General features: G+C 48.3%; 1 protein-coding gene across 1 annotated transcript; it reads right to left on the bottom strand.

Moving 5' to 3' along the window:
• Positions 1-446: 446 nt before the first annotated feature.
• ECHDC3 (enoyl-CoA hydratase domain containing 3) lies at positions 447-22,081 on the bottom strand. Its single transcript, XM_037846013.1, has 5 exons — positions 21,753-22,081; positions 17,543-17,664; positions 16,019-16,116; positions 11,394-11,594; positions 447-1,686 (listed from the first exon to the last, which is right to left on the bottom strand). Exons 1-5 carry the CDS (start codon positions 21,917-21,919, stop codon positions 1,375-1,377), a joined length of 900 nt encoding a protein of 299 aa, XP_037701941.1. The 5' UTR covers positions 21,920-22,081; the 3' UTR covers positions 447-1,374.
• Positions 22,082-22,522: the final 441 nt, after the last annotated feature.

The following is a 22,522-nucleotide window of genomic DNA, read 5'->3' as shown; positions in this document are numbered from 1 at the left end:
GGGTCCAGAGGAGGCGGGCCTTAGTTTGCCAGGCTGCTAGGACAAATAACATGTGGTGGGTTGGCTTAACGACACGCATTTGTTGGTTCTCGGATTTGAGGCTAGAGGAAGGTCCAAAACCAAGGCATCGGCAAGGCTTGCTTTCTCTGGGAGAGTCTGCAGCCTTCTGGTGCTGGCTGCCAGCAAAAACTCGGGGTTCCCTGGTTTGCAAGTCATCACATGGCGATGTTGTCTCCTTTCTGGTCTCTGGGACTTCCAGGTTCTCTTTATAAGGCCTCCAGTAACATGGGTTAAGACCCACCCTGCTTCAGTTGGCCACACCTTAACTAATAATAACACCTTTGAGAGATCCTCTTTATCAGGGGCTCACACCCACAGGGGCGCAGATTAAGATTAAGTACACGTCTATGTTGGGGTCCATAATTCAATCAACCATGGGATGATTCTTTTATTTTTAAAATTTTATTGTGATAACATCTATATAACAAAATTTGCCATTTTAACCATTAATTAATTGTGGCATTAATGACATTCACCAAGTTGTACAGCAGCAGAGGAGAGGGTTCCCAGCAGGTAGGAGCAAGCCTACTGTTTTCTTCCATCTCTGCCCAGGGCTGGCGTCCTCGGGGTTAGCCCAGGGTCTGCTCCTGCAGCACGCTGGACGGTGGCGACATTCATTAGAGAAATGTTAGGCACCTACTGCATGCCCATCCTTATGGGCATACAAAGAAAGAATTAACTGATTTTTTTTTTCTTTCTTTCCACAAAGAGCTTGAAGTCTGGCTGGGAAGATAAAATCATCAGTCTCATAAATATTTAATCTACTTAAATCACATAAGATTTATTCCAAAGCCATGGCATGATTATTTCTCAGGAGCATCAAAAAAGATTTTCAGTGTGGAGAAGTGGAGAATATCTCATGGAGACTATCTCGTGGAGATCTGAAATGTTCCCCCTCTCTTGAGCAACTGAAATGAATTCCACGAGAGGACCCTTCTGCCAACAAGGTTGCGTTGGTGTCCTCCTTTCTCACCTCAATCTTCCAGCACCTTCTCTTACCTCATAAGGGCGATCCCTCATGTAAAGTCCCGGGAAGGAGGAGTATAGCAAATGCCAGGGCTTCCATGACAGCATAGGTGTTCCCGGACTTTCCGCTTCAGTTAGCACCCCGTCTGAATCTCCACTGCATTCTCCACCCACGGAATCGGAACTGTGGTTTTTAACACAGACCACAGGCAGCGAAACCACTACCAGGGTTGTGACAGCAGGCGGTCTTCAGTTACAATCAGGAGGCACCGTGGTGGGTGGGGAATCAGGGTCTCTGAGCACTGCCCACGGGGCCCACCCCTCCTCCGTGGCTCTGCTTGGACCAGCTCAACGTGGCCAGATGGGTTTCCTCTTCTGGAGGAAGGCCTGGATCCCCTCCTGGGCGTCGTGGAGGGCCAGGCTGTCTACCATGGTCTGGGAGGTGAGGCAGTAGGCCGTTCTAAGGTCCTGGGGCAGCTGTTTGTAGAAAGCAGCTTTGCCCAAAGACACCACTGTGCGGCTCCAGGAGGCGATCTTCCTGGCTATCCTCATGGTCTCTTCCTCCAGCTGCCCCTCTGGCACCACTTTGCTGAGCAGCCCGTGGCGCAAGGCCTCCTGAGCCGAAATGGGCTCCCCAGTGAAAAGCATTTCTAAGGCCACCTAAGGGAGAAAGCATGAGATGATGAAGGCACTCTCCTCGTAGCTCATGGCCCCCCACGTCCTACCCTCTCCATCTCCCTCTGCTCAGGGGCGGGATCTGGCTCGCATACAACCTTAGCCCAGTGATCTGCTTCCATCATCCCTGGTGTCTTCAACTCCCTGACTATTGCCAGGGCAGTATCGGATCATTCCAGGAGTGAAGAAATACAAGTGGCCCAGGAGAGGAAAGGGCACCCTTTGTGTTCTCCCTGCTGTTCCCACAGATCTGGTCACCCAGCCCTGCAGAAGCAGGAGGCTCAAACCACCGCCATCGAGGGCCAAGTGCAGGACGGCAGCCACATGTGATGGGCAAGAGCCGCAAACGCTGGGGCAACACAGCCCACCCCGCCCCTGCCCCAAACCAGTGTGGAAGCCACTTTCCACAGTGAGAAAAATGTTCACAGGGGCATGGCTCCTGCCTGATATGAAAGAGCACCCTCCCGTATCCCAGAGAAGGAGGGGACTTAAAATTTTTCTTCCAGGGACCAGATGCGGAGCCTAGAGTAACATTTTAACTTATAAATATGTAAGGTGTGGCAAGAAGAGGACGTCTTCTTTCCTTCCAGAACCCCTCTCCCTTGGATTTTCGAGGCCTGCAGAAAATGGGAGTATAAACTCCTTACTCTGGTTTCCTGCCAGGCACTGTACACTAACCTCAATTCTGTAATGACACGGCCTGACTTCTCTAAACTCCAATTAACAATGGAAAGAGGGGTTTTCAGGTACACAAACAGCAGACAGGCAGCGAGCCCCTTCCCTCTCCCTCTGCCCCTTGCAACCTTTGCTGTCCCTGAGCACGCCAAGCAAGCTGCTGTCTCAGGGCCTTTGCATGTGCCACCCCCCACGTCTAGAATGCTCCTTCCCCAGGCCTCACCTGCCTTTAGGTCTCTGCTCATGTGCCACCTTATTCATGAGGTCTTGCCTGAGCACTTTGTTAGATTTGTAAAACAAAGTCCCACTATGATTTTATCCTTTGCATTTTTTCGCTACTTAGAACACTATATATTTTACACATGTATTCCCTATCTCCTTTACTAGCATGCAAATGCCTAAAAGGCAGGGGTTTTTGGTACCTCTACCACCAGAAGAGTGCCTTGTGTACAGTATTTAACTTAGCAGTATTTGCTGATGGATGACTTAATGACTTCATGAATGAATGATGGCAAATAGAGTATGGCAGAAGGAACTCCATGGTTCTTCTCAAGGTCCAAAGGTGGCACAGCCTGCACCTGGCTCTTTCCCTTAGGATGCTCAGTGCTGGAACCAAGCCACCATGCTGAGAGGAAGCCCCAGGAGGTTCTGCTAAGCGTTCCAGCAGGCAGCCGCAGCCGAGGCCCCGGATGGGAGCTACACCAACAGCCAGCCATGAACCTGAACAGTCTTTGGCTGACGCCAGACCCAGCTGTCACTCCCCAACCCAGTCTGCACGTCTCCCCAGCTGAGGCCACAGACACAGTGGGGCAGAAATAAGCCTTCCTTGCTGAGCCCTGTCCAAATGGCAGAGTCACGAGCAACATAAATGACTGTGATTGTTTGAGCCCCTAAGCTGTGAGTGGTTTGTTAACTGGAGCAGCACAAGATGGAGATTTGAGTCATCGGCACTTAGATCAGGGATCCTCACCCTCGGTGTTACTGGCATTTTGGACTGGAAAACGTGTCATTGTGGGGGCTGCCCTGGGCATTGCAAGATCTCTAGCAGCAACCCTGGCCTCTACCTGCTACATGCCCCACCTCCCTCTGGTTGTGGCAATCAAAATTGTCTCCAGACATTGCTGAATGTCCCCCAGAGGCCAGTGTCGCCCCTGGTTTAGAGCTGCTGATTTAGATGGTCTTTAAAGTCTTAAGACTAGACCTTCAGAGGGAGTTTGGATGGAGAAGAGACCGAAAGCCTGCGCTCCGGGCTCTCCTGCCACATGGGTGTGAATGGAACCCCCAGGCTGGCGGTCAGGGGAAAGGGACACTAGGCCTTGTCTTCTCCTCTGTACGTTAAGGAATTGGACCAAATCTCCAAATTCCTCCTATTTTGGAAATTGAATGACTCTGTTTTGGAGGAAGCAGGGACATAACACCTGTGGGTTGTGTAAGAGAAGATAATTTTTTTCAGTTGACCAGGAACAGCAATGTGGTGGTCGGGGGCTGTACGCACCCCAGATAAACATGTTTCCTAAACCTAATCCATGCCTGTGGGTGTGGACTCATGAGTGGGACCTCTGGACCAGGTTACTTCTGTTAAGAAGGTGTGGCTCACCTCAATCTGGATGGGTCTTAATCCTATTACTGGAGCCTTTTTGAAGGGGAGTAAAATTCAGAGAGAGAGAGATAAAGCCATAGAGTGAGCAGCCAGAAGCTGGATGTACTGGTTTGTATATAGTGTGTCCCCCAGAAAAAGTCATGTTCTTTGATGCAATCTTGTGGAGGCAGACATATTAGTGGAGATTAAGTAGGAACATTTGGATTAGGTTGTTTCCATGGAGATGTGCCCCACCCAACTGTGGGCCATAACTCTGACTGGATAATTTCCATGGAGTTGTGGCCCTGCCCATTCAGCCTGGGCCTTCATGAGTTTACTAGGGCATTATACAAGCTCAGACAGAAGGAGCGAGCTTGCTACAGTCAAGAGGGACACTTTGAAGAATGCACAGAAACTGAGAGAGGAGCTGCAGATGAGAGACAGTTTGAAGATGGTCGTTGAAAGCAGACTTTTGCTCCGGAGAAGCTAAGAGGGGACAAACACCCCAAAAGCAACTGAGAGTGACATTTTTGAGGAGCTGCAGCTTAGAGAGGAATGTCCTGGGAGAAAGCCATTTTGAAACCAGAACTCTGGAGCAGATGCCAGCCACGTGCCTTCCCAGCTAACAGAGGTTTTCTGGACGCCATTGGCCATCCTCCAGTGAAGGTACCCGATCGTTGATCCATTACTTTGGACATTTTATGGCCTTAACACTGTAACTTTGTAAATAAATAAACCCCCTTTATAAAATCTGATCCATTTCTGATATTTTGCTTAATGGCAACATTAGCAAGCTAGAGCACTGGATATTAACGGAACCCAGAAGAGAAGGGAGAGGCCCGGAGAGGCCGCCATGTGCATGGCCATGTGACAAGCTAAGGACCAGGGATCCCCAGTAGCCAGCCCCAGAACACCACAGTCTTCGGGGAGAAAGCATTGCCTGGGTGATGTTTGATCTGGATGTTCTTTTAGCCTCAAAACTGTGAGTGGATAAATTCCTATTGTTTAACCTGACCCATTTCATGGTATTTGCTTGAGCAGCCCAGGAAACTAAAACAAGCATCATCACCCCAAAGCATTTTTTGAAGCCCCCAGTTGAACATGGAGCTAAACCCTGGGCACTGCTGATCCAGAGCTGGTAAAAAAACGACCCTGCCAAAGATGGTCAGCGAGTAATAGAGGCCCCAAGGGTCGGCCAGGAAGCCAAATCAGAAGATGAGGTTGCAGCGGGCACTCGCAGTGTGGGCTCATGATGTGTCTCTGGGGACCGTCCCCTGACAGGGCCTTCTTCAGCTTCTCCTTTCCTTTTATGTCCCTCCCTGCCCCTGAACCTCTTGTCTCTGTTCTCCTTTTCACAGGCTCCAGGGCATGTTTAGAAATTGCCTGTCGGGCTTGGATATCGTGGCTGCACAGGATTCAGTGAGAAGTTTTCAGTGTGAGCCCTTTGGAGTCCAAGCTTCTGTGTGCTAGAGCACGGGGCTGAGTCCCAGGCCTGCTGAGGATGGGTCCTCACTGCACATCCCTGCGCCCCTGTCCCCAGCACCCTGGGTGGGACTGGCTGCGCTGGCAATGCCAGGAAAAAGCAGTCCATTGAAGCAGGACACAAACCAGGGGAGAGCACTGTGACGGTTTTGCCCACAGAAGGGAATCTCAAAGACCTGGTATGAGGCTGCACTCATGAAGGCTGGGGACTGGCTTCCGTGAGGAAGGATGCAAACCAGGACCAGACATCCTCTTACTCATTCAGTGATTTATAGGTTCACTAACCTGCTGTGTGTCAAGCATTGGAACACTATGGATTTATGCACCAGCTTCATTCTGAAGCAGCCCCAAAACCTTGTTTAAACAAGTTTATAAGCCGCGGAGCTGAACCACTCTGGGAGAGTTGGGCATTGCCAGTCCTGGAGATGTACAAATGGGGAAGACCCTCATCTGCTGCAGAAGGGAAGGTTCTCAGAGGTGGGAGGAAGAATTAAGTGGCTTCTTAGATTCCTTCCTAGAAATCTTAGGATCTCTACGAAAAAGGACATGATCTTAAGCTTTGATGTGAGGGATTTTAATTAGTCAGAAAAGATGTTTTCCCCCTTTGGTCATGTAATTCAACAGTCAACCAGAGAGAGAATGACTGCCAGACATCCATGGATAGACAGACAGAAAGTCAGATCACAATCACCTATGGGAACATTCAGAAATAAAATAGTGGGGGACATCCTCCCTGCTTCTCCTTTACCTACAGTCCAGTGGCTACAAGGACAGCTAAATTCTGAAATCACCTCATGTGGAAATATTTTAAAAGATGAAAGCCACTCATCTTTCTGGAACACTTTAAATGCAGCCTGGCCTGCAGGTGGGTGAGGGGACCATGTCACATGGGATGTCCCTTCTGCTCCTGCATTCATGAGCACTTATCTTTTATTATCCCCTACACAAGAGTCACTTACAATGGAGCAATCCTGGCCATTACAGTTAGAGGTTTTCCTTGTGTCCCCTGCCTCTGACATAATGGAAAGCGACAGAATCAACTGTGGGAGGAATGACGGGGAACCGTGAGGCAGAGGCACCCCTCTGGGTCTCTGAGCCGATTCTGGTGGCCATGCTTGGTCACGGGCTGGCAGGGCCTTTCTCTGAGTCAGGTGCCAGCTCTGCTTCTGTGGTCTCTTCTCAAAGCTGGGCAGCTCGGCCAAGACAGGCCACCTCCAGGATGTGTCCCAGGAGAAGACACCAGGTTTTAAAAACAAACAAGTCAAGGGAAAAGGTAAAGACCACTGGGAGATGGAGCAGTGGCTGGCCAAGTGCTTCTGTGGTGTGGATTAACAAGTGCCTGAGTGGCCGTGGAGGGAGAAGGGCCCCCACGGCAGAGTGACAGAGGCAGCGCTGCCCTGGGCCAGCCAGAGAGCCGTGGTGTGCGGCCTCCTCCCTGACTCAGAGACAGACCCTGAGCAGGAGAGGACGGGCTCTGACATGCCCGGCACTTGCCCCTCAGTCGGCAAGACTGGAAGGTTCACGAAAGGAAGGCTGATGGAATACCATCACGTGCCAGAAGGCCTGGCCTGAGCCTGGCCCTGCCCTGGACTTCCCCATCTATGCCCCTTCTCTGGGCTTCAGTTTCTTTGTCTGTACAAGGAATAACCCTATTTAGAAACCTACTGATTTAAAGGAGCTTTACCCAGACAGATTACGTGAGGGAGTGGCGTTCCCTAGGAGACAGCCTGTTTATTTTACAGCTCATCAGCACCATCTTTCTTTGGTATTTAAGTTTCTGAGCAGGGCACCCCCAGCAGCCAACTTGAGATGAAAGAGAAGAAAATACCTCCTCTTCCTCTTGCTCCCAATCCTCCCATGTTGCCTTTCAAACATGTCTTTTGTTGCCTAAAGAAGTTGGTGATTTTATAGTGCCTCATCCTAGGGGCATTTCATGAAAAGTAACAAAGGGAGCTGAGGCCAAGGCTTAACTTGGAGGCATCATGACTTGGTGGGAAGATGTGGGCCTGGAGCCAGGAGAACCACAGTTCCAATCCCCAATCGGCCACCTGCCAAGGACAGGCCCTTGAGCAAATGGGGACCCCTCTGAACTCACTTCCTCACCCATCCTCTGCCTAGAACCCAGTGCTTGGCACCACAGAGGCACATGCAGCGGCTCCTGCTGGCACACCTACCCCAACTATGAGTCTTTGCGATGCCTGGTGCTGCATGTTAGGGATTGTGGTGCCGGAGACGGGGGACTAAGGTGGAGCGGACTCCCGGGACCCCTCAAGTCACACACACGGCAGCGACTGGGCAGGGCAGCTGGGAAGCAACATGAAGAGCTGCCTGAGGGGATGGGCCCTGGGGGTTGCACTACTATACACACATTCACCACAGCGCCGATGGCACCACGGGGCATACAGTCTAGTATAGGGGGGCAGGGGCTGTGAAGTGATTGGGTTCAGAGGGAAAGAAGCTGGAGGGGGAGCACAAGACTAATTAGCAGGAAACAGGAGGCAAGCCCCTGGAAGCCTCCAAGGCCCTTGTGTAAATTGGAAATGCTATGCTATTCCAATTAGGCCCTTAGGAAATCGGATTCCACAGACACGCAGAGCTAGGGTGGTGGAATGGGTGGAAGCAAGTGTTTATGCCGCTGAGAAATGGCTGGTTTGGGAAGGAGGGAGTCGGGCAGCTCCCTGTGAGCCCTCTGCTTGAGGCACTGGCTCTAAGCTTCTGAGCGAGGTCGGCCCGGCTGCACCAGGCAGGTTGTCTGTGGGGTGCAGTGGAGATGCATTATTAACTCGCCAAAGGGCCCAGCCGTCTGACTTGAGCACGGGCTGACCCATCTCCGGCGCACTGGCAGCTCCCCGCGGTGGCCAGCAGAGGGCACCAGTGACCCGCACATGCTCTAGGCAGGCGTGACAGGGGCAGGGGCTTGCGGGGCCAGTGGGAAGAGTGCCTGCCTGCTGCGCTGTGGGGAGCTGGGCTGCGTGCATGGGGTGCCATAGGCCAGGGACCCCAGGCAGGTGGCTTTTTGTGGAGTCTGAGTTTTGGCACAGCCCTGTTCTCCTTCCTAATGCAAAGGCCTCCCTTCCCACCGACTCTTCCTGCTGGTGGTAGTGAGATGCTGGCTCATTAGCATTTACCCCAAACCACCCATGTCAGGTCTGCCTCCCAGCAGCACAGCATTGAGGGGTCTGGAGATGGGGAACCACCGTGCTCAGGACTCAGGACTCTGAACCACTTTCTGGGTAGGAAAACAGAGGGCTGGAAAACAAGAAGGCCCCGCAGGGCCAGGTGGTTTGGAGGCGCTCGGGGGGTCAGGGCACAAGGAGCACAGGCTGGGAGACTGAGGGGACAATTGGGAGCAGGCCCAGCCTTTGCCAGCACTCCCTCGGGGAGGACAAGGGTACACTGGCTCTTACGTCCTTCCTCCTTCATCTGCTGCACTGGACAAACACACAGCGAGGCTCTGAGAACTGACTTCCTTTGAAACTTCAGGCCTGTTTCTGTCATATTCTTTTCCTCTTTCTTCTCAAAGCTAATTTCAAATGTGATAAGCATCCAGTACGATAGAGCATGTAAATTTCTAGGAATCATTTCATTATAGTAAGCTGGATTTCAAAAGTGTCAAGAAGAAGGAAGGAAGGGAGGGAGGGAGGGAGGAAGGGAAGAAGGCTGTGTCCTCACCCTGACAGTAAACACTGAAGAGCTGGGGCCCTTCGCACGACGGGGGTTGAGAAGATAGACCACTGTCAGGGTGGCCAAACGTACAACAATCTCGTACTATGCAGAGGCTGCACGGTTTGATTTGCACAACTATTAATAAACTGGCTCATGAATTTTAATCTGATGTCCTGGCACCAAGCAGGGACTTAACAAATATTTACTGAATGGACACCTAAGCCTGACGGGATAGAGGTGCCCTCGGCCTGCAGACATTTTAGTAAGCTGCTGTATTTTGGCAGGCCGCCCTTTGCAGGTGGAGCCCACTGTCGTGTGTGCTTGCAGGTATCTGTCTTCGGAGTTTCCTAATAAACATACATTTCTATAAAAATTAATATGGAGGCAATCTAAGAGAGAGCAGCACTTCTTTAAGCTTCTTGGTTCTGGGGTTTGATTCCCCTTGGGCCTCATTTCTGTTCTGCCTCAGGCATATGAGTGACTGCTAATTTTCGTAGTTGATGCCAAAACAGAGAATGTATTCTAGAAAGCAATTTAGGTTCCCTTCTCGCTACGGTTTATGACTTCACCCCCTTTTCACAGACTTCCAGTTGAGAATGAAGACGCTCTTTTTCTAGAATAAGGACACTGCTGGTTTACACTTAAGGGATGTAAGCATTATTTTATGATGTTAAAGGAGTCAATAAAGCTTTGTGAAGAAGAGGGGCTTCACTGTGGTCCGCAATGACCAAATGCTTTTGTAAGCTGGGTCTTCTTGGGCTTTTCACGTGCCTGAGGTGTGACCACAGCAATCCTGACACGTCCAGGGACCCTGCGACTCTAAATGCCTCTGGAACAGCCAGGCTGTCAGCAGACAGATGGACAGCCAGCGACTCTGCCCTGGCCTTACTTCAGCCTGCAACTGTATCTCAGGGGCAGCCGTGCATTTCAGGTAAGTTACAAAACTATGTTCCTTTACGAAAACGAGAGAAACAAAACAAAAACCCTAACTGGTCATGTTGGGGGCCTGCGAGATTGAACCGAGGCGACTTCGCACATGACTGCCTGCTGGAAGAAGCCGTGGATCTGCAGACAAAGAGGGACAGGCTGTTCCCTCCCTGACCACATCCAGCCAGATACGCTTGGGCCCAAAGTCCTGATAGAAACAGTCTCTTTTTTTTTTTTTTTAATTAAATTCAGTTTTATTGAAATATATTCACACACCTTATAATCATCCATGGTATACAATCCACTGTCCACAGTATGATAACATAGTTATGTGTTCATCACCACAATCTATCTCTGAACATTTTCCTTACATCAGAAAGAACCAGAACAAGAATAAATAATAAAAATGAAAAAAACACCCAAATCATCCCCCCATCCCATCCCATTTGTCCTTTAGTTTTTATCCCCATTCCTCCACTCATCCATACACTAGCTAAAGGGGGTGTGATCCACAAGGTCTTCACAATCACACTGTCACCCCTTGTAATCTACATTCTTATATAATTGTCTTCAGGAGTCCAGACTGCTGGGTTGGAGTTTGGTAGTTTCAGGTATTTACTTCTAGCTATTCCAATACATTAAAGCCTAAGAGGTGTTATCTATATAGTGCATAAGAATGTCCACCAGAGTGACCTCTCGACTCCATTTGGAATCTCTCAGCCACTGAAACTATTTCATCTCATTTTGCATCCCCCTTTTGGTCAAGAAGATACTCTCAGTCCCACGATGCCGGGTCCACATTCATCCCCGGGAGTCATACTCTGCATTGCCAGGGAGATTTACAGCCCTGGGAGTCGGGTCCCACATAGCGGGGAGGGCAGCGAGTTCACCTGTCGTGGCTCAGTTAGAGAGAGAGAGGGCCACATCTGAGCAAAAAAGAGGCACTCAAGGGGAGACTCTTAGGCACAATTATATGCAAGTTTAGCCTCTCCTTTGCAGTAACAAGCTTCATAAGGGCAAGTCCCATGATCGAAGACTCAGCACATCAAACCGCCAGTCCCAATGTTTGTGACAACATCAACACCTGTCCAGGTGAGGATGTCCAACACATCCACACCTTCCCCCAGATCCTCAGGGCCGGGGAGTGGGAGGCTGTAAATAAATTTTTTATTATCTGCCCAAATTACTCTGGGATGTGTCACTATTTCACTGCAGCCTATACTAACCTACCATATCTCACTTCCTATTCAAAGTTCCATGCAATTGTGGTGATAAACGGTCTCTTGGACAAGCTAATTCTGAAACGAACCATCACAGGCGCTGAGGACTAAAACTAGAGAACGGCCACAGGACGTTAACTTACCTTTCTTGGCACCGTCCTCCCCAGGGCGACGGCCGGGGTGGAGCAGAAGAGCCCGACGTTCACACCAGGGGTGGCAAAGGAGGACGTGTCACTGGCCACGGCAATGTCACAGCTGGCCACCAGCTGGCAGCCGGCGGCAGTGGCCAGGCCGTTCACCATGGCGATGATGGGGACCGGATGGCTCTGGATCAGCATCATGACCTGGAGGAGCAAACACGCCCACTCACTCCTGCTGTCCCCAGAGCACTTTCCACGGGAGTTTTCCCGTGGGGGTAAAGGAAGGCACGGAGAGAACGGCCTCGTATTAAATAGCTGCTTGGAACCAGGCTGCACGATTCGGTCCTCCCGAGAACCCCTGGAGGCGGACGCCTCTTGGCCAGCCATGAACCCCAGGCTCCAAGGGGCAGTACCTGCCTAAGGCCTTGAACCCCGAACCCCACCCAGGCGGAGCTGGGGGCTGGCCCGTCTCTGTCTGACTCCTGCCCCCCCACCATGCCAGGCTTCCCCAGCAGCCCCAGTGAGGATGAGCGCTGATTTTTCTCTCTGGCGACAAAGGAAAAAACCCGTTACAAATAGTTCTGCTCTGACTGTGCCTCTGTGCAGCTCTCATGTTCGAAGTCGGAAACTGGAATTTGGAGCTTCCTTGAAAAATTAAAGTAGAAAAGGGACTTGAAGGCAATTTCCTTAAGTAATCACTTCTCAAATTACCACTACAAATACTCTCCGGGCTCAAAGTGGTAGAAAAACACCCTGCTGTCATCAAAATAAAATTCCTAAAACGGAGCTTTGGGCACAGATAGGGAGAGGAAAACTTGCTCATGTGACTTTAATTTGGAACTTTCATTTGTGCAGCTTACAAAAGAGCTTGGTTTATTTCTCCACTTTTTCAGGACACTCTGAACAGACTGTGTCGCTATGGTAACTGCACTTTATAAATTATTGCTCTTTGACCTTTGAGAGGGGAGTGGGGAGGATAGGAACAAAATCTGGGCTGGTTTTCCCAGGGGCGCAAATCCAAAGGAAAACAACCTTCCTTAATTTGAAGATTTTCCCTAAGAAACTTATCCTTTATATTCATCAACATTTGGTAGTTTGTTAGCTACATTATAAAATAAACAACAATATCTATTTAAGGGTATGGTATCATATCCTCTAGCAGTGGTTCTTGACGCTTTTGGAGGGTCTCCTTTTGAGAACCTGAGACCCCAGAAGAACGCACACACACCCTGACACAGAAAGTATCATGAATTTAAGGGTCTGTGCACTCCACAGTGAGGGCCGGGAGGGGGGATGGTGATAAACCTACTCTCAGTGAATTGGAATAACAAGGGAAAGAGCTCACAAGAACTTCTAAAGTGTTGCTGCGAAGAAAAAAAAGATTTTGCTTTAGCTCTGTCATCCTTCACCTTCTGAACTGAAGGGACTGACCACGACCAGAGTTGCCACGTGTGAAAGGTTAGGATTTCATAAAACCGCTGGAAAAGTACTTAGGTAAAACTGTATGTATCAAGAGCCATACAAAAATTTATGCCTTTGATCTAGGAATTATTCTAAGAAATAACTGGAAAAAGCTATATGGACAGTGACGTTCACCAAATCATTATTAAGTAACAGTAAAAAGCTATACATAATATAATATACAAAAGTAAGTAAATGGTTATGTAAACTAAACCATAACCATTTAACGGGATGCTGTGTTCTCATTAAATTGAAATTTTCTGGAGAAACATCCGCATGGCAGCCTGGAGCTTAGCGTAGCAGTCTGGAGCCAGGCTTCTTGGGTTCGATGCCCAGGCTGTCACTTACTGGCTGTGCAGCCCTGGACAAGTCACTAACCCCTCAGTTTTCACATTTGTACAGTGGGTATAATAATAAAACCAAACTTATAGAATCATGAGAATTAGGTCAATTAATACGTCCAAAGTATTCAAATATGGCCTGGCACATAGTAAGCATTCAATGCTATAATCATGTTATACAACTACAAATACAATGTAATCAGCCATGTGTGATTATTCAAAAAAAAAAAAAAAAAGTACAATAGGAAAAAAAACAGACCAAAAAAAAAAGGTACACATGGAAAAAAGATTAAAATACACTAAAATATTAATTATGGTTCTTCCTGGGTGCTATGATTATGGTATGGTATAACTAATAAATTTTCTTTTTGGTACTGGATGGTGGTGATGATAGCCCAACATTGTGAATATAATTAACACCACGGAATTGTATTCTTCAAAGTGGTTAAAATGGGACATTTTATGTTGTATACGTTACCACAATAAAAAAATTTTAAATATAATAATTTATTTTTCTTCCTTGTTTTTCTAACTTTCAAATTTTGCTATAGTACTCTTACTTCATTACATTATATCTACAGTAAAATAAATGAATTAATTGATTTCTTTACATTTAAAAAATATTTTAAAATTAGAGAGCAATTCAGAGAACACAAAGGGAATCTAGATAATAAAGAAGCGAGGCTAATCAATCCCTTGACAGTCAAGAATTGATTAGGCTCCTATTTTACCTTCCTGAATCAAGTACCATCCTGCCTACTCCAAAATGGGGCATAAACTGAATTCTGCCCCAGCCTCATTTAACAGTGTTACTGAGGATTCCAAGTTATTTCCAAAAGGTAGAGACCACGTCCCACTGTCATTTCCTTGGTGGAGTGGGAGAAGAAAGAGAACTATCTCCTTCTGAACTGGAATTTCCATCTTCAAACCTCAACAGCATATAGGAAGAGGGACAAGGGACAATCCTCTGGTGGGAGCCGCCAACTCAGCTCCACAAAAGGCTATTTTCGCTCTTCCATAACCAAGTTTTTCTTCTCCTTCTCATTGTTCTCATCCTTAGTTTTGTTCAAATCCTTAGTTTGCCCACTCCTGACTTTGTAAATAATTAACTGTCACACAGTACTTGTGGGCCGTAGCAAATTTACTACAGATTTGACATGCTGGCCTAATCCTGATACCTCTACCTTCCTTTCCAAAATCAAATTTTCTCATGCATGAACTGAATAATGAAATATCTAGCTCATTCCATTCCAATCAGTCTACTGATTACACTTGAAAATTGAAATCTTGCACAAGTTCATGGGGCTCATATTTATCCAAGACAATTTGATTTTCTTAGAAATAGAATTAAAGAGATCAATACACTTCCATGCCTATTTTCTGCATCAGGGCTATGCACAGCGTCTTTTTCAGCTAGCCAGAGTTTCCACCGTTCAGAAGATTCCCAATCTGGCCTTTTGTCCTCTGAAGCAGCCCTGGCTCCCCGTGGCCCTCTGCAAACCTGTTCAGACGGTGGGTCAGGAGGAGACCACGGCAATGATCAAAGTAGATCCTGTAGGGAGGACGGAAAGCGCTATGGGTTCTCTCTGATGATTTTCTATTTCAGCCAGACATGCTCGGTATTAGTAGAAAAATAATTTTTAAAGCACCAAGTCATGGCAAACACAAGAGCAGAGTGTTTCATAAATATCAGTGACATGGGAAACAAAAGATCCAAGTCTTAGCTCTTGCTTGCTTCCACCTTACCAGAAGGCCTCAAATGAATCCCTTTTCCTGTCTGTCCCTCCACAAAATGAGAGCCATACAATCTGACCTCCTTATGGGTTTCTGGATGAGCTAGGGAAACAATGGTCAAAATACGTCTGAATTGCCTTCCCATTGGCCTCCCTACTTGTCTCTGTCTTGCCCACAAAGCAGGTGCTCGACAATTACTTGTTGAGTGATTAATGACCAAATGAATGAATAAGACAATGAATGAATGAAAAAAGGTTAGATAATCTTAGAGTCAGGTCAGTAAATTTTTTTATGTACACATCTTGTTTCTCAAATAGATTCCCAGTTTAAGTTTTGCAGGAAACATTTATTTTCTTACCATTCCTCCATACATTTTAAGTACTATGCATACAGTCAGTGCTCAAAAAATACTCATCAAATGAATAGGGTGTTACTTAAAGCTGATCCTATGTTTAATTTTTTATTATCCAGGGATGATTTAATAGATTTGTAAAGCATCTAAAACTTCTCCTTCTCTCCTTCTCCTCTATGTTATTTGGCAAGTTCTCTCCTTAATATGGTTAAAGAGATAGAAATGAAAAGGAAATAAAAATGAAGAGATTAATTTTCCTACTTGGAGGTGGTCTTTATAAAGGTAAGTCAAAAGAAGGGCTTGAAAATAATGTAAAAAATCATTATTCTTATTCCAGTGATGAAAGCTTTCTCTTCCCAACTAACAGAAGCAGTTTAGTTTAGATTTTTTTAAAAAAAATCAAATAATTTCATATTCTTCCTCTCTAAAGATGTAGCTTCTAAACTTTATCTCTTACCTAAGACAAGGTAAGCTATAGATACCCCATAATCCTGGAGATGGCAACTATCAAAGCCATGGTATATTTTCTTTTCTCTGGCACAAAACAAAATTGATAACAAATTATGGTCACATCTTAAAAGTCTAAACCAAATTACTGTGTGACGACGGATTCACCAATGACCAAAGAGTTTTCTGTAGCTCTGTAGTGGTTAAGTCCTGTAGATAAAATCTTACCTAATTCACTATTAAAAATAATTCTCATTTTCTGGTTTGCAACGTTGACCATTGTCCCAGCTTACCTCGGAACAGGTCTGAAATACTTCGGCATGATAAGTGTGGTCTTGCCCATCTGTCAGTTCCTTTAAATCATGCCCTGAAGAAAAGACAGGCCCCTCAGCTGCAAATGTTTTCAAAAGAGAAAAGAAGAAAGAAAAAGATGTCAAGAGAGCTGGGAAAGTCACTTACTTTTCTACCAAATAACTTTAGCAAACAGTTGTATCTGTTATAGGCACTTCAAGAAAGTTAATGATCCAAGTTTGATAAGAGTAATTCCAGTTAACCTGGAAAGTCACAGCCAATATTTTGTAATGAAAATCCAAGTGGAAGCCTGTGGTGGAAACCAAAGAAAACAGGCAATTACAAAAGGAGAAGGCTCAGGACCCAAAGGGATTTACTTTTTACGGTGCTGTCCCTCTGGTCCCCTGCTTCTGTTTTTGGACTCTGACTGGCCTGAGTGGGCTCACACAGGTCCACCAAAATCCGCCACACCTCCAGTAATTTAGCCTACAAATGTGACCGTCCATTGGGGATAGAAGCTGGAAAGTCAAAGTGCCAAGAGAACTTAGGAGCCATCTGGCTCAACCCCTTTCTTCTACAGATGAGGGAGCTGAGGTTGTGGCTGCTGTGTTATCAACAACAGAATGTAATCCTGCTGACAACTTGATAGCACTTTCTCCTATTTCCCTTTTGTTGTTGTTTACTTGGCAGGTGATACTGTTCCCCTTTATAAGAGAGGAAACCGTAGTCAAGAAGTTAGCAGCCTTTGCTCCATCTAGCTCATGCACTCACATGGCTGCGGAACTCTCTCTACCCGATTCTCATCTCTATGCCCCTCTACAAAAAAATGGTTGAAGAGTTATAGTCAACCAGTGTTAAGAAGGTCACCTCCAGAAGTATGGATCCTTAATTTGCAAAAGAAATGCATCACACAGCAGTATCCATTATGTTTTTCAGTGGGTGCTTTAAAATGCTGACATTACTATTATTTATACAACCACCATCATTAAAAGAAAGGTAATTCGGTAAAAATTCTTATGGAAAAAGAGCAAGGAAAGAAATGAGCAAAACATGGTGAGCTCTTTGGCCTTATTAAAGCAGATGTGGGTTGAAATGCTCGGTGAGAACAGGAAAGGCAAATTTGACTCTGACGCCTCAGCAGTCAAGCCCTAGCTGACAAAGTGGCCTCCTAAGAGGACTCACGATTTAAACCCATCTGATAAGGGCCCCTGAGGGTACCCAGGAACTGGATTCTCTGATTTGAGTAGGAAGACCAGCCTAGCCAGGTGTGACAATGTTTAATATCCCCTCAAAAGGAGCAAGACACACGTTTGCACTCAACAGAAATCAATGTAATTCCCATAGCCAATGGTGTCAGGCCCAAGGCGACTGCCCCAGAGTTTTCCATAATCAGTGTTCTCGTAAAGGAGCTTCAAAGCTATCCTCCAGGTAAGTGAGGAGACACCCCAGTTAGCCAAAGAATTTTCAGAAACCTTTTCTGGGCCCTGCAGAACACTGAGGATAGCTATAAAATTTTTAAAAAATACCTGAAATTATAATGACTTTCAGATCTTTGCTTTCAGCTTCATGAAGAAGGTCACTTTGGAGAGATTTCAGCATTGCAAGTGACAATGCATTCCTCTTCTTTGGATTGCTTAAGATGATGTCCCTATGAAGAACATTTTATAATTACCAGGTTGTGCACCAGTCAGAACTCAGGACCCCTGCAACTACTTTCTGATTCGGGAGCTGTTTTTAAAGCACAAGAAAAGAGTGCTGCTGGGGCCTAACACCAATTTGGAGGGCCCGTCAGTGTGCTGGGGCTGCGGAGGTCGGAATTGGGAAAAGATGGCCTCAACTGCAGGCTGGTTTTGCTCCTGCTTCCCCTGAATTGTTTCTCTTCTTCCCTGGGTTTGCTGTCGAAAACATTACTGCCACCTCCACAGAAAGGGCAAGTCACAGCAGCTCTGAGATCCTTACCACCTTACCGGGAAGACACACGCTTCGTGGGACAGCGGCAGCGGCCAGGGGGATATCTGACAATCAGTGGCTTCCCTCCACTTATTTCCTCCTGTTCTTCAGAATGAGGTTAATAAAGGAGCCAAGAATGAAAATCCTCCCGTAAAGCGCCTCCCACCCCCTCCAATGAAAAGGCTGCCAAGATCTGTCCGCCAACACGCACAGACAGCAGCCTTGTTCTTCTTTTCCACAATGGCATTCTGTAATTCTGCAATGAGAATCCAGGCTGTCTGAAAAAGGGAAGATATGTGAAGAACAAAAGTACAAAGCCGTTCAGCTGGAGGGCCCTTCTGGACACGTCATCTAACAAAACGCTGGCATTCAAAGGGCCTGTTTGCTATTTCAAGGGGGCACCCAAGCCGATTAAAATAATCTGTTGCCATCCCACTGCCTGTACACAGAAATGTCTTCTTTTTGTTGTTATAAGAAATGGGCAGTGAGCCAGACAGATTATTGTTAGATATTTTCTATCTGCTTCCCATCAGTCTCCACCCACATGCTTTCTGCTTTACTTGCTCTCTTTTGAATCTGATATCCCAACTGCTGGGTCGTCAACTCGGATCCTGCATAAACAGCTTTCTGTGCCACAGTTTTCAGGAAAACAGCTTTGTTTGATGACCAAATTTATTTCAATGCAATAAGAATAACCTATTCTTTGGAATATCATTTCAATTTTCCTGCAATCTTCAGGTGACTGAAGATTGTTTTGTTTCTCATAAACGTACTCTCTCACAGGTACAAAAATTACTTGCCGCTGACGTGCTGAGAGACTTCGAAACCTGTATTTTGGGGGGTGGTGAGAGGACTGCATATAAACTTGTCAATAAAATAATGCGCGTGCCTGCTGTAGCAAACATACAAAGCTGCCATCCCACTGGTGACAGGTGCTTAAATTACACTCTAAGGCTCCAGGCAAAACTGTGTAAAAAGATTCCGGCTCCCAAATGCCCTTGCCACATTAGCAGTATCTGCTTACTCGTGTCCCATTAATCCTTTGCCTCCAAACGACACACAGTCAGTCTTCTAAATTGTGGGGCTCACTTCAACTCCAGGTAAGCAGCCTTCTGTTCCCACCATCCCCACCCATCATCTAACTGCCAAATCCAATTGCCATTTCTGAGTCCATAGCTTTCTGGACCGCTCAGCTGTAGCTGACATAGATGTTCACTCTCTCCTTCAGGAAGCGTATTCCTCCTCTCCGGATTATTTTGGTACCTCTCTGGCTATTCCTTCGTGACTTCTTCAGTCGGCTCCTAGCCTTCTGCTAACCTCTTTGATGCCAGTGATGCTCAGAGTTCTGTCCTTTGCTCTCTTCCTACCCCATACACTCTTCCCAGACAACTTCACCAACACCCCTGGCGTCAACTTCTACCTTTACATGGACGGTTCCCAATCTTTAGCTCCCATGTGAATCTCTTTCCTGAGCCTCAGATCCACAGGCTCTGATTCCTACTGGGCTCCCCCACCTCAGGGCCTGTGTTAAGGTTGCTGAAGCTGCCCTAACAAACCACCACAAACTGGGTGGCTTAAAACAACAGAAATGTATTCTCTCCAAAGTCTGAAATCAAGGTGTCAGGAGACCGTGCTCCCTCAGAAATCTGTAGCAGAGAATCTTTCCTTGCTTTTTCTAGCTTCTGCCGTTTGCCAGCAACCTCGGTAATGGCTTGTAGAAGCATCACTCCGACATCTACTTCCATCTTCACGTGGCCTTCTTCCCTGTGTGCCTGTGCCTGGATTTCCATAGTGTCGAAGATAAACCGAAGCATTTTAAAAATTTGTTAAAGTTTATTTCATGAATTGGGCAGTGCTAAACCAAAAGTGGTAAGTTCTGCCAAGGTAGGGGAAAGGAGAAGCCTATATATACACATACATATATAGGGCAAAAGTGGAGCAAGGAAATGTTCTGATTGTCTGATGTTAAGTTTGCATTTGCTTTAAGAGGGGTGGGTCTTACACAGCAGGGAGCAGATATACAGTGATTAGTGTGGTATATTTGTCCATTCTGATAAGCCATGCCTCCTGACTGAAACTGGTGTTGCTTATCCGCAGTTCTGTAGGGTACCTTCCATTGTTCTATTTTCTTGGAAAGCCTCTGCAGATCAGTCATTTTTGTCTTCTGGAAAGCCCTTTCTCAGTAAGGGGTCCCTCCCTGCCATGCCCAGTGCAGGTGGCCATTTCACTTTACAATGGCCATAATCCACTGTGACCTCATCTTCACTTGATCACATCTGCAAAGACCCTATTCCAAATAAGGTGACATCCACAGATTCTGGGTAGGACATGAATTTTGGAGGGACAGTATTTGACCCAGTGCTCAGGCACCTTCCCCCCAATCCCAAGCTTGCCCTTCTCCTCTTCCCATCTCAGTGCTAAGCTGTCCAAGTCAGAAACTGAAAGTCACCCTAGATTCTTATCTCTTTCTTGTTCTACTGGTCCCCAAGCTCTGCTGACAATACCTCCTAAAATCTTACCTGTCTGAATCCTTCCCTGCACTGGCTATATTGGTTCAAAACAGGAGAAACCTGCGCCGAGCTTCACCAACATCCCCCATCTTAGGGGGACTCTCACTACGAGGGCATGGGATAATGGTGCCATCTTCCCATTTATATGTCTGCTCCATTTACAAGGCAAGAGAAGGTCCCTGTTGATGCACCACGGCATCTTCTGAAGATCATCACTGTAAGCCACTCTAAGGGCATTTTTGGGATTCTGCCCCCCAACAAGGAGTCCACTGGGGTAATGGAATATGCCCACTTGAAAATCACCACCTCCTCCAAACGCTGGGATCCTGGGATTCCTTGCCTCTGCAGTGGGAACCGTTAGGGCCAAAGGGTGGCCAAGGGCCCTTGTCGGTAGGAGGTGAAGGGATGGACACAACATGGGTCTGCTGATTGGGGTGGGGTGGGGTAGGGGTCTGCAGATGTGTCCAAGGTCCCATACAAGTGCAAGGGGAGGGAAGGATGTGCAGAAGTTGGGGAAGAAAGGGAAAAAACTGCAGGCCAGGGGGATGGATCTCTGCCCCTTTCAGGGAAACTGGTAGGAGCCTGCAAATTATAAATTCAAACCTGGCCTTGGAAGTCTTAGGAAGGGATGCTTGTCAGGGTAGGGTAATAAAACACTTTATTTTGAACTTCTGAAGTCTTTTTTATACTTCTAAACATTGAGACATGCTCCGGAGACCTCCTTTGATAACCCTGCCCTGGCTGGGTAAATGTCAAAGGCCAGGAGCCCTCCCGTCCGGTTTCCAGTGTGTACATAGTTATATCTTTAAGCATTTTAGGCTTGTTGTGCAAAAGAGGACGGTGTGGACTTTGTGCTGTTTATTGACTCGCCCTCGCCGCGGAGCTTCTGGGTGACGGCCAGGGGAGCAGCCCTGCCAGGCCTGGTCTCGCCTCAGAGCCAGAATCAGGGTTGGCTTTCTCAACGTCTCTCTCCAAAGCACAGAGCTGCTCACACTGAGCGCGAAGGCCCAGGAGGGCTCGGGCCGTCCAGGGTAGTCACTTAAAGCCCTCGGATCTGTAACGGGCAGGGTCCCCGGCGCGACCCGCCCGCCCTAGGGACAGCTGCTAACGCGGCATTCGGGGCTTCCTCCCCGAAGAGACTGAACGTCGGGCTTCCCCGCCGACCACACCTGCAGGGACAGATCAACGACTGGGGTCAAGGGCGGCGGCCGCGCCAGGCCTCGTGCGCCCACGTGGGGGTGAGGGCGCCGGGTGTCCGCCCTCGGCTCCAGCTCACCTGATGCCGTCCCGCTGCCGCGCGCGCGTCGGCCGCGCATCCGCCTCCGGCCGCCCGGCCCCGGCCCCAACCTGGCTGCAGAGGCCGGCGGCTCGCGGGGCCCAAGGGCCGAGCCGGAGCCAGGGCCGCGACACCCCGCAGGCCCGCAGGCCCGTCCACGCGGCCATGGCGGCCACCCGGCTCCGCAGACCGCACGCGCCGCTTCCGACGCCCAGGGCGGCCGCAGGCTCGTGGCGCTCCGAGGGGCTGGCGCGGCAACGGCCGAAGACAGGAGCTTGACGCGGGAGCCGGGGGAGCCTCGCGGGTCTCTCTTCCCGGCCGGAAGTCCCCGCCCCATGACCGTGGCCCCGCCCACAGCCGACCGGCCCGCCCCCCCGTGGACCCGCCCCTTCCGCGGCCCTTCCCACTGCCTGCCGTCCCGCCTCGCCCATGGCCCCACCCTCTGACCGCCTCACCACGGCCCCGCCCCCGGGAGCGACCCCGCCCTCACCGTGGTCCCGCCCCTGGTCCGCCCCCACGTCCCCGCCCCCACTGTGGCCCAGCCACGGCCCGGGGAGAAGCGCGCCGGTTGGAAACCAGCCTGCTGGCTCCGCGGTTTGTGTGGTTTGGCCAGGCCTGTTAGAGAGTTGCAAGGAGGCGAGGACCGGATTGGCTTGTTTCTTTCTGCACCGCCAACAAAAATGCAGTGGTTTGCCCAGATTAGAAAATACATGACATCAGGCCCTGAGAGGCGTGAGCTAGGGACGCCACTTTGTCACCAAGTGCTTCAC

The sequence above is a fragment of the Choloepus didactylus genome, chromosome 8, assembly GCF_015220235.1.
Source record: "Choloepus didactylus isolate mChoDid1 chromosome 8, mChoDid1.pri, whole genome shotgun sequence".
Classification (NCBI taxonomy): Eukaryota; Metazoa; Chordata; class Mammalia; order Pilosa; family Megalonychidae; genus Choloepus; species Choloepus didactylus.
Note: the sequence above shows the minus strand (reverse complement) of the source record. Positions and strands in the feature narration are given on the sequence as shown.

Bases quoted from the DNA above. Each gene is read 5' to 3' on its own strand.
- ECHDC3 (XM_037846013.1), bottom strand. From the start codon at position 21,919: ATGGCCGCGTGGACGGGCCTGCGGGCCTGCGGGGTGTCGCGGCCCTGG. The intron at 17,665-21,752 runs GTGAGCTGGAGC...TGTTCTTCATAG, and splicing joins CGGCAGCGGGACGGCATCAG to GGACATCATCTTAAGCAATC. The intron at 1,687-11,393 runs GTAAGTTAACGT...TTTCTCCCTTAG, and splicing joins GGAGGACGGTGCCAAGAAAG to GTGGCCTTAGAAATGCTTTT.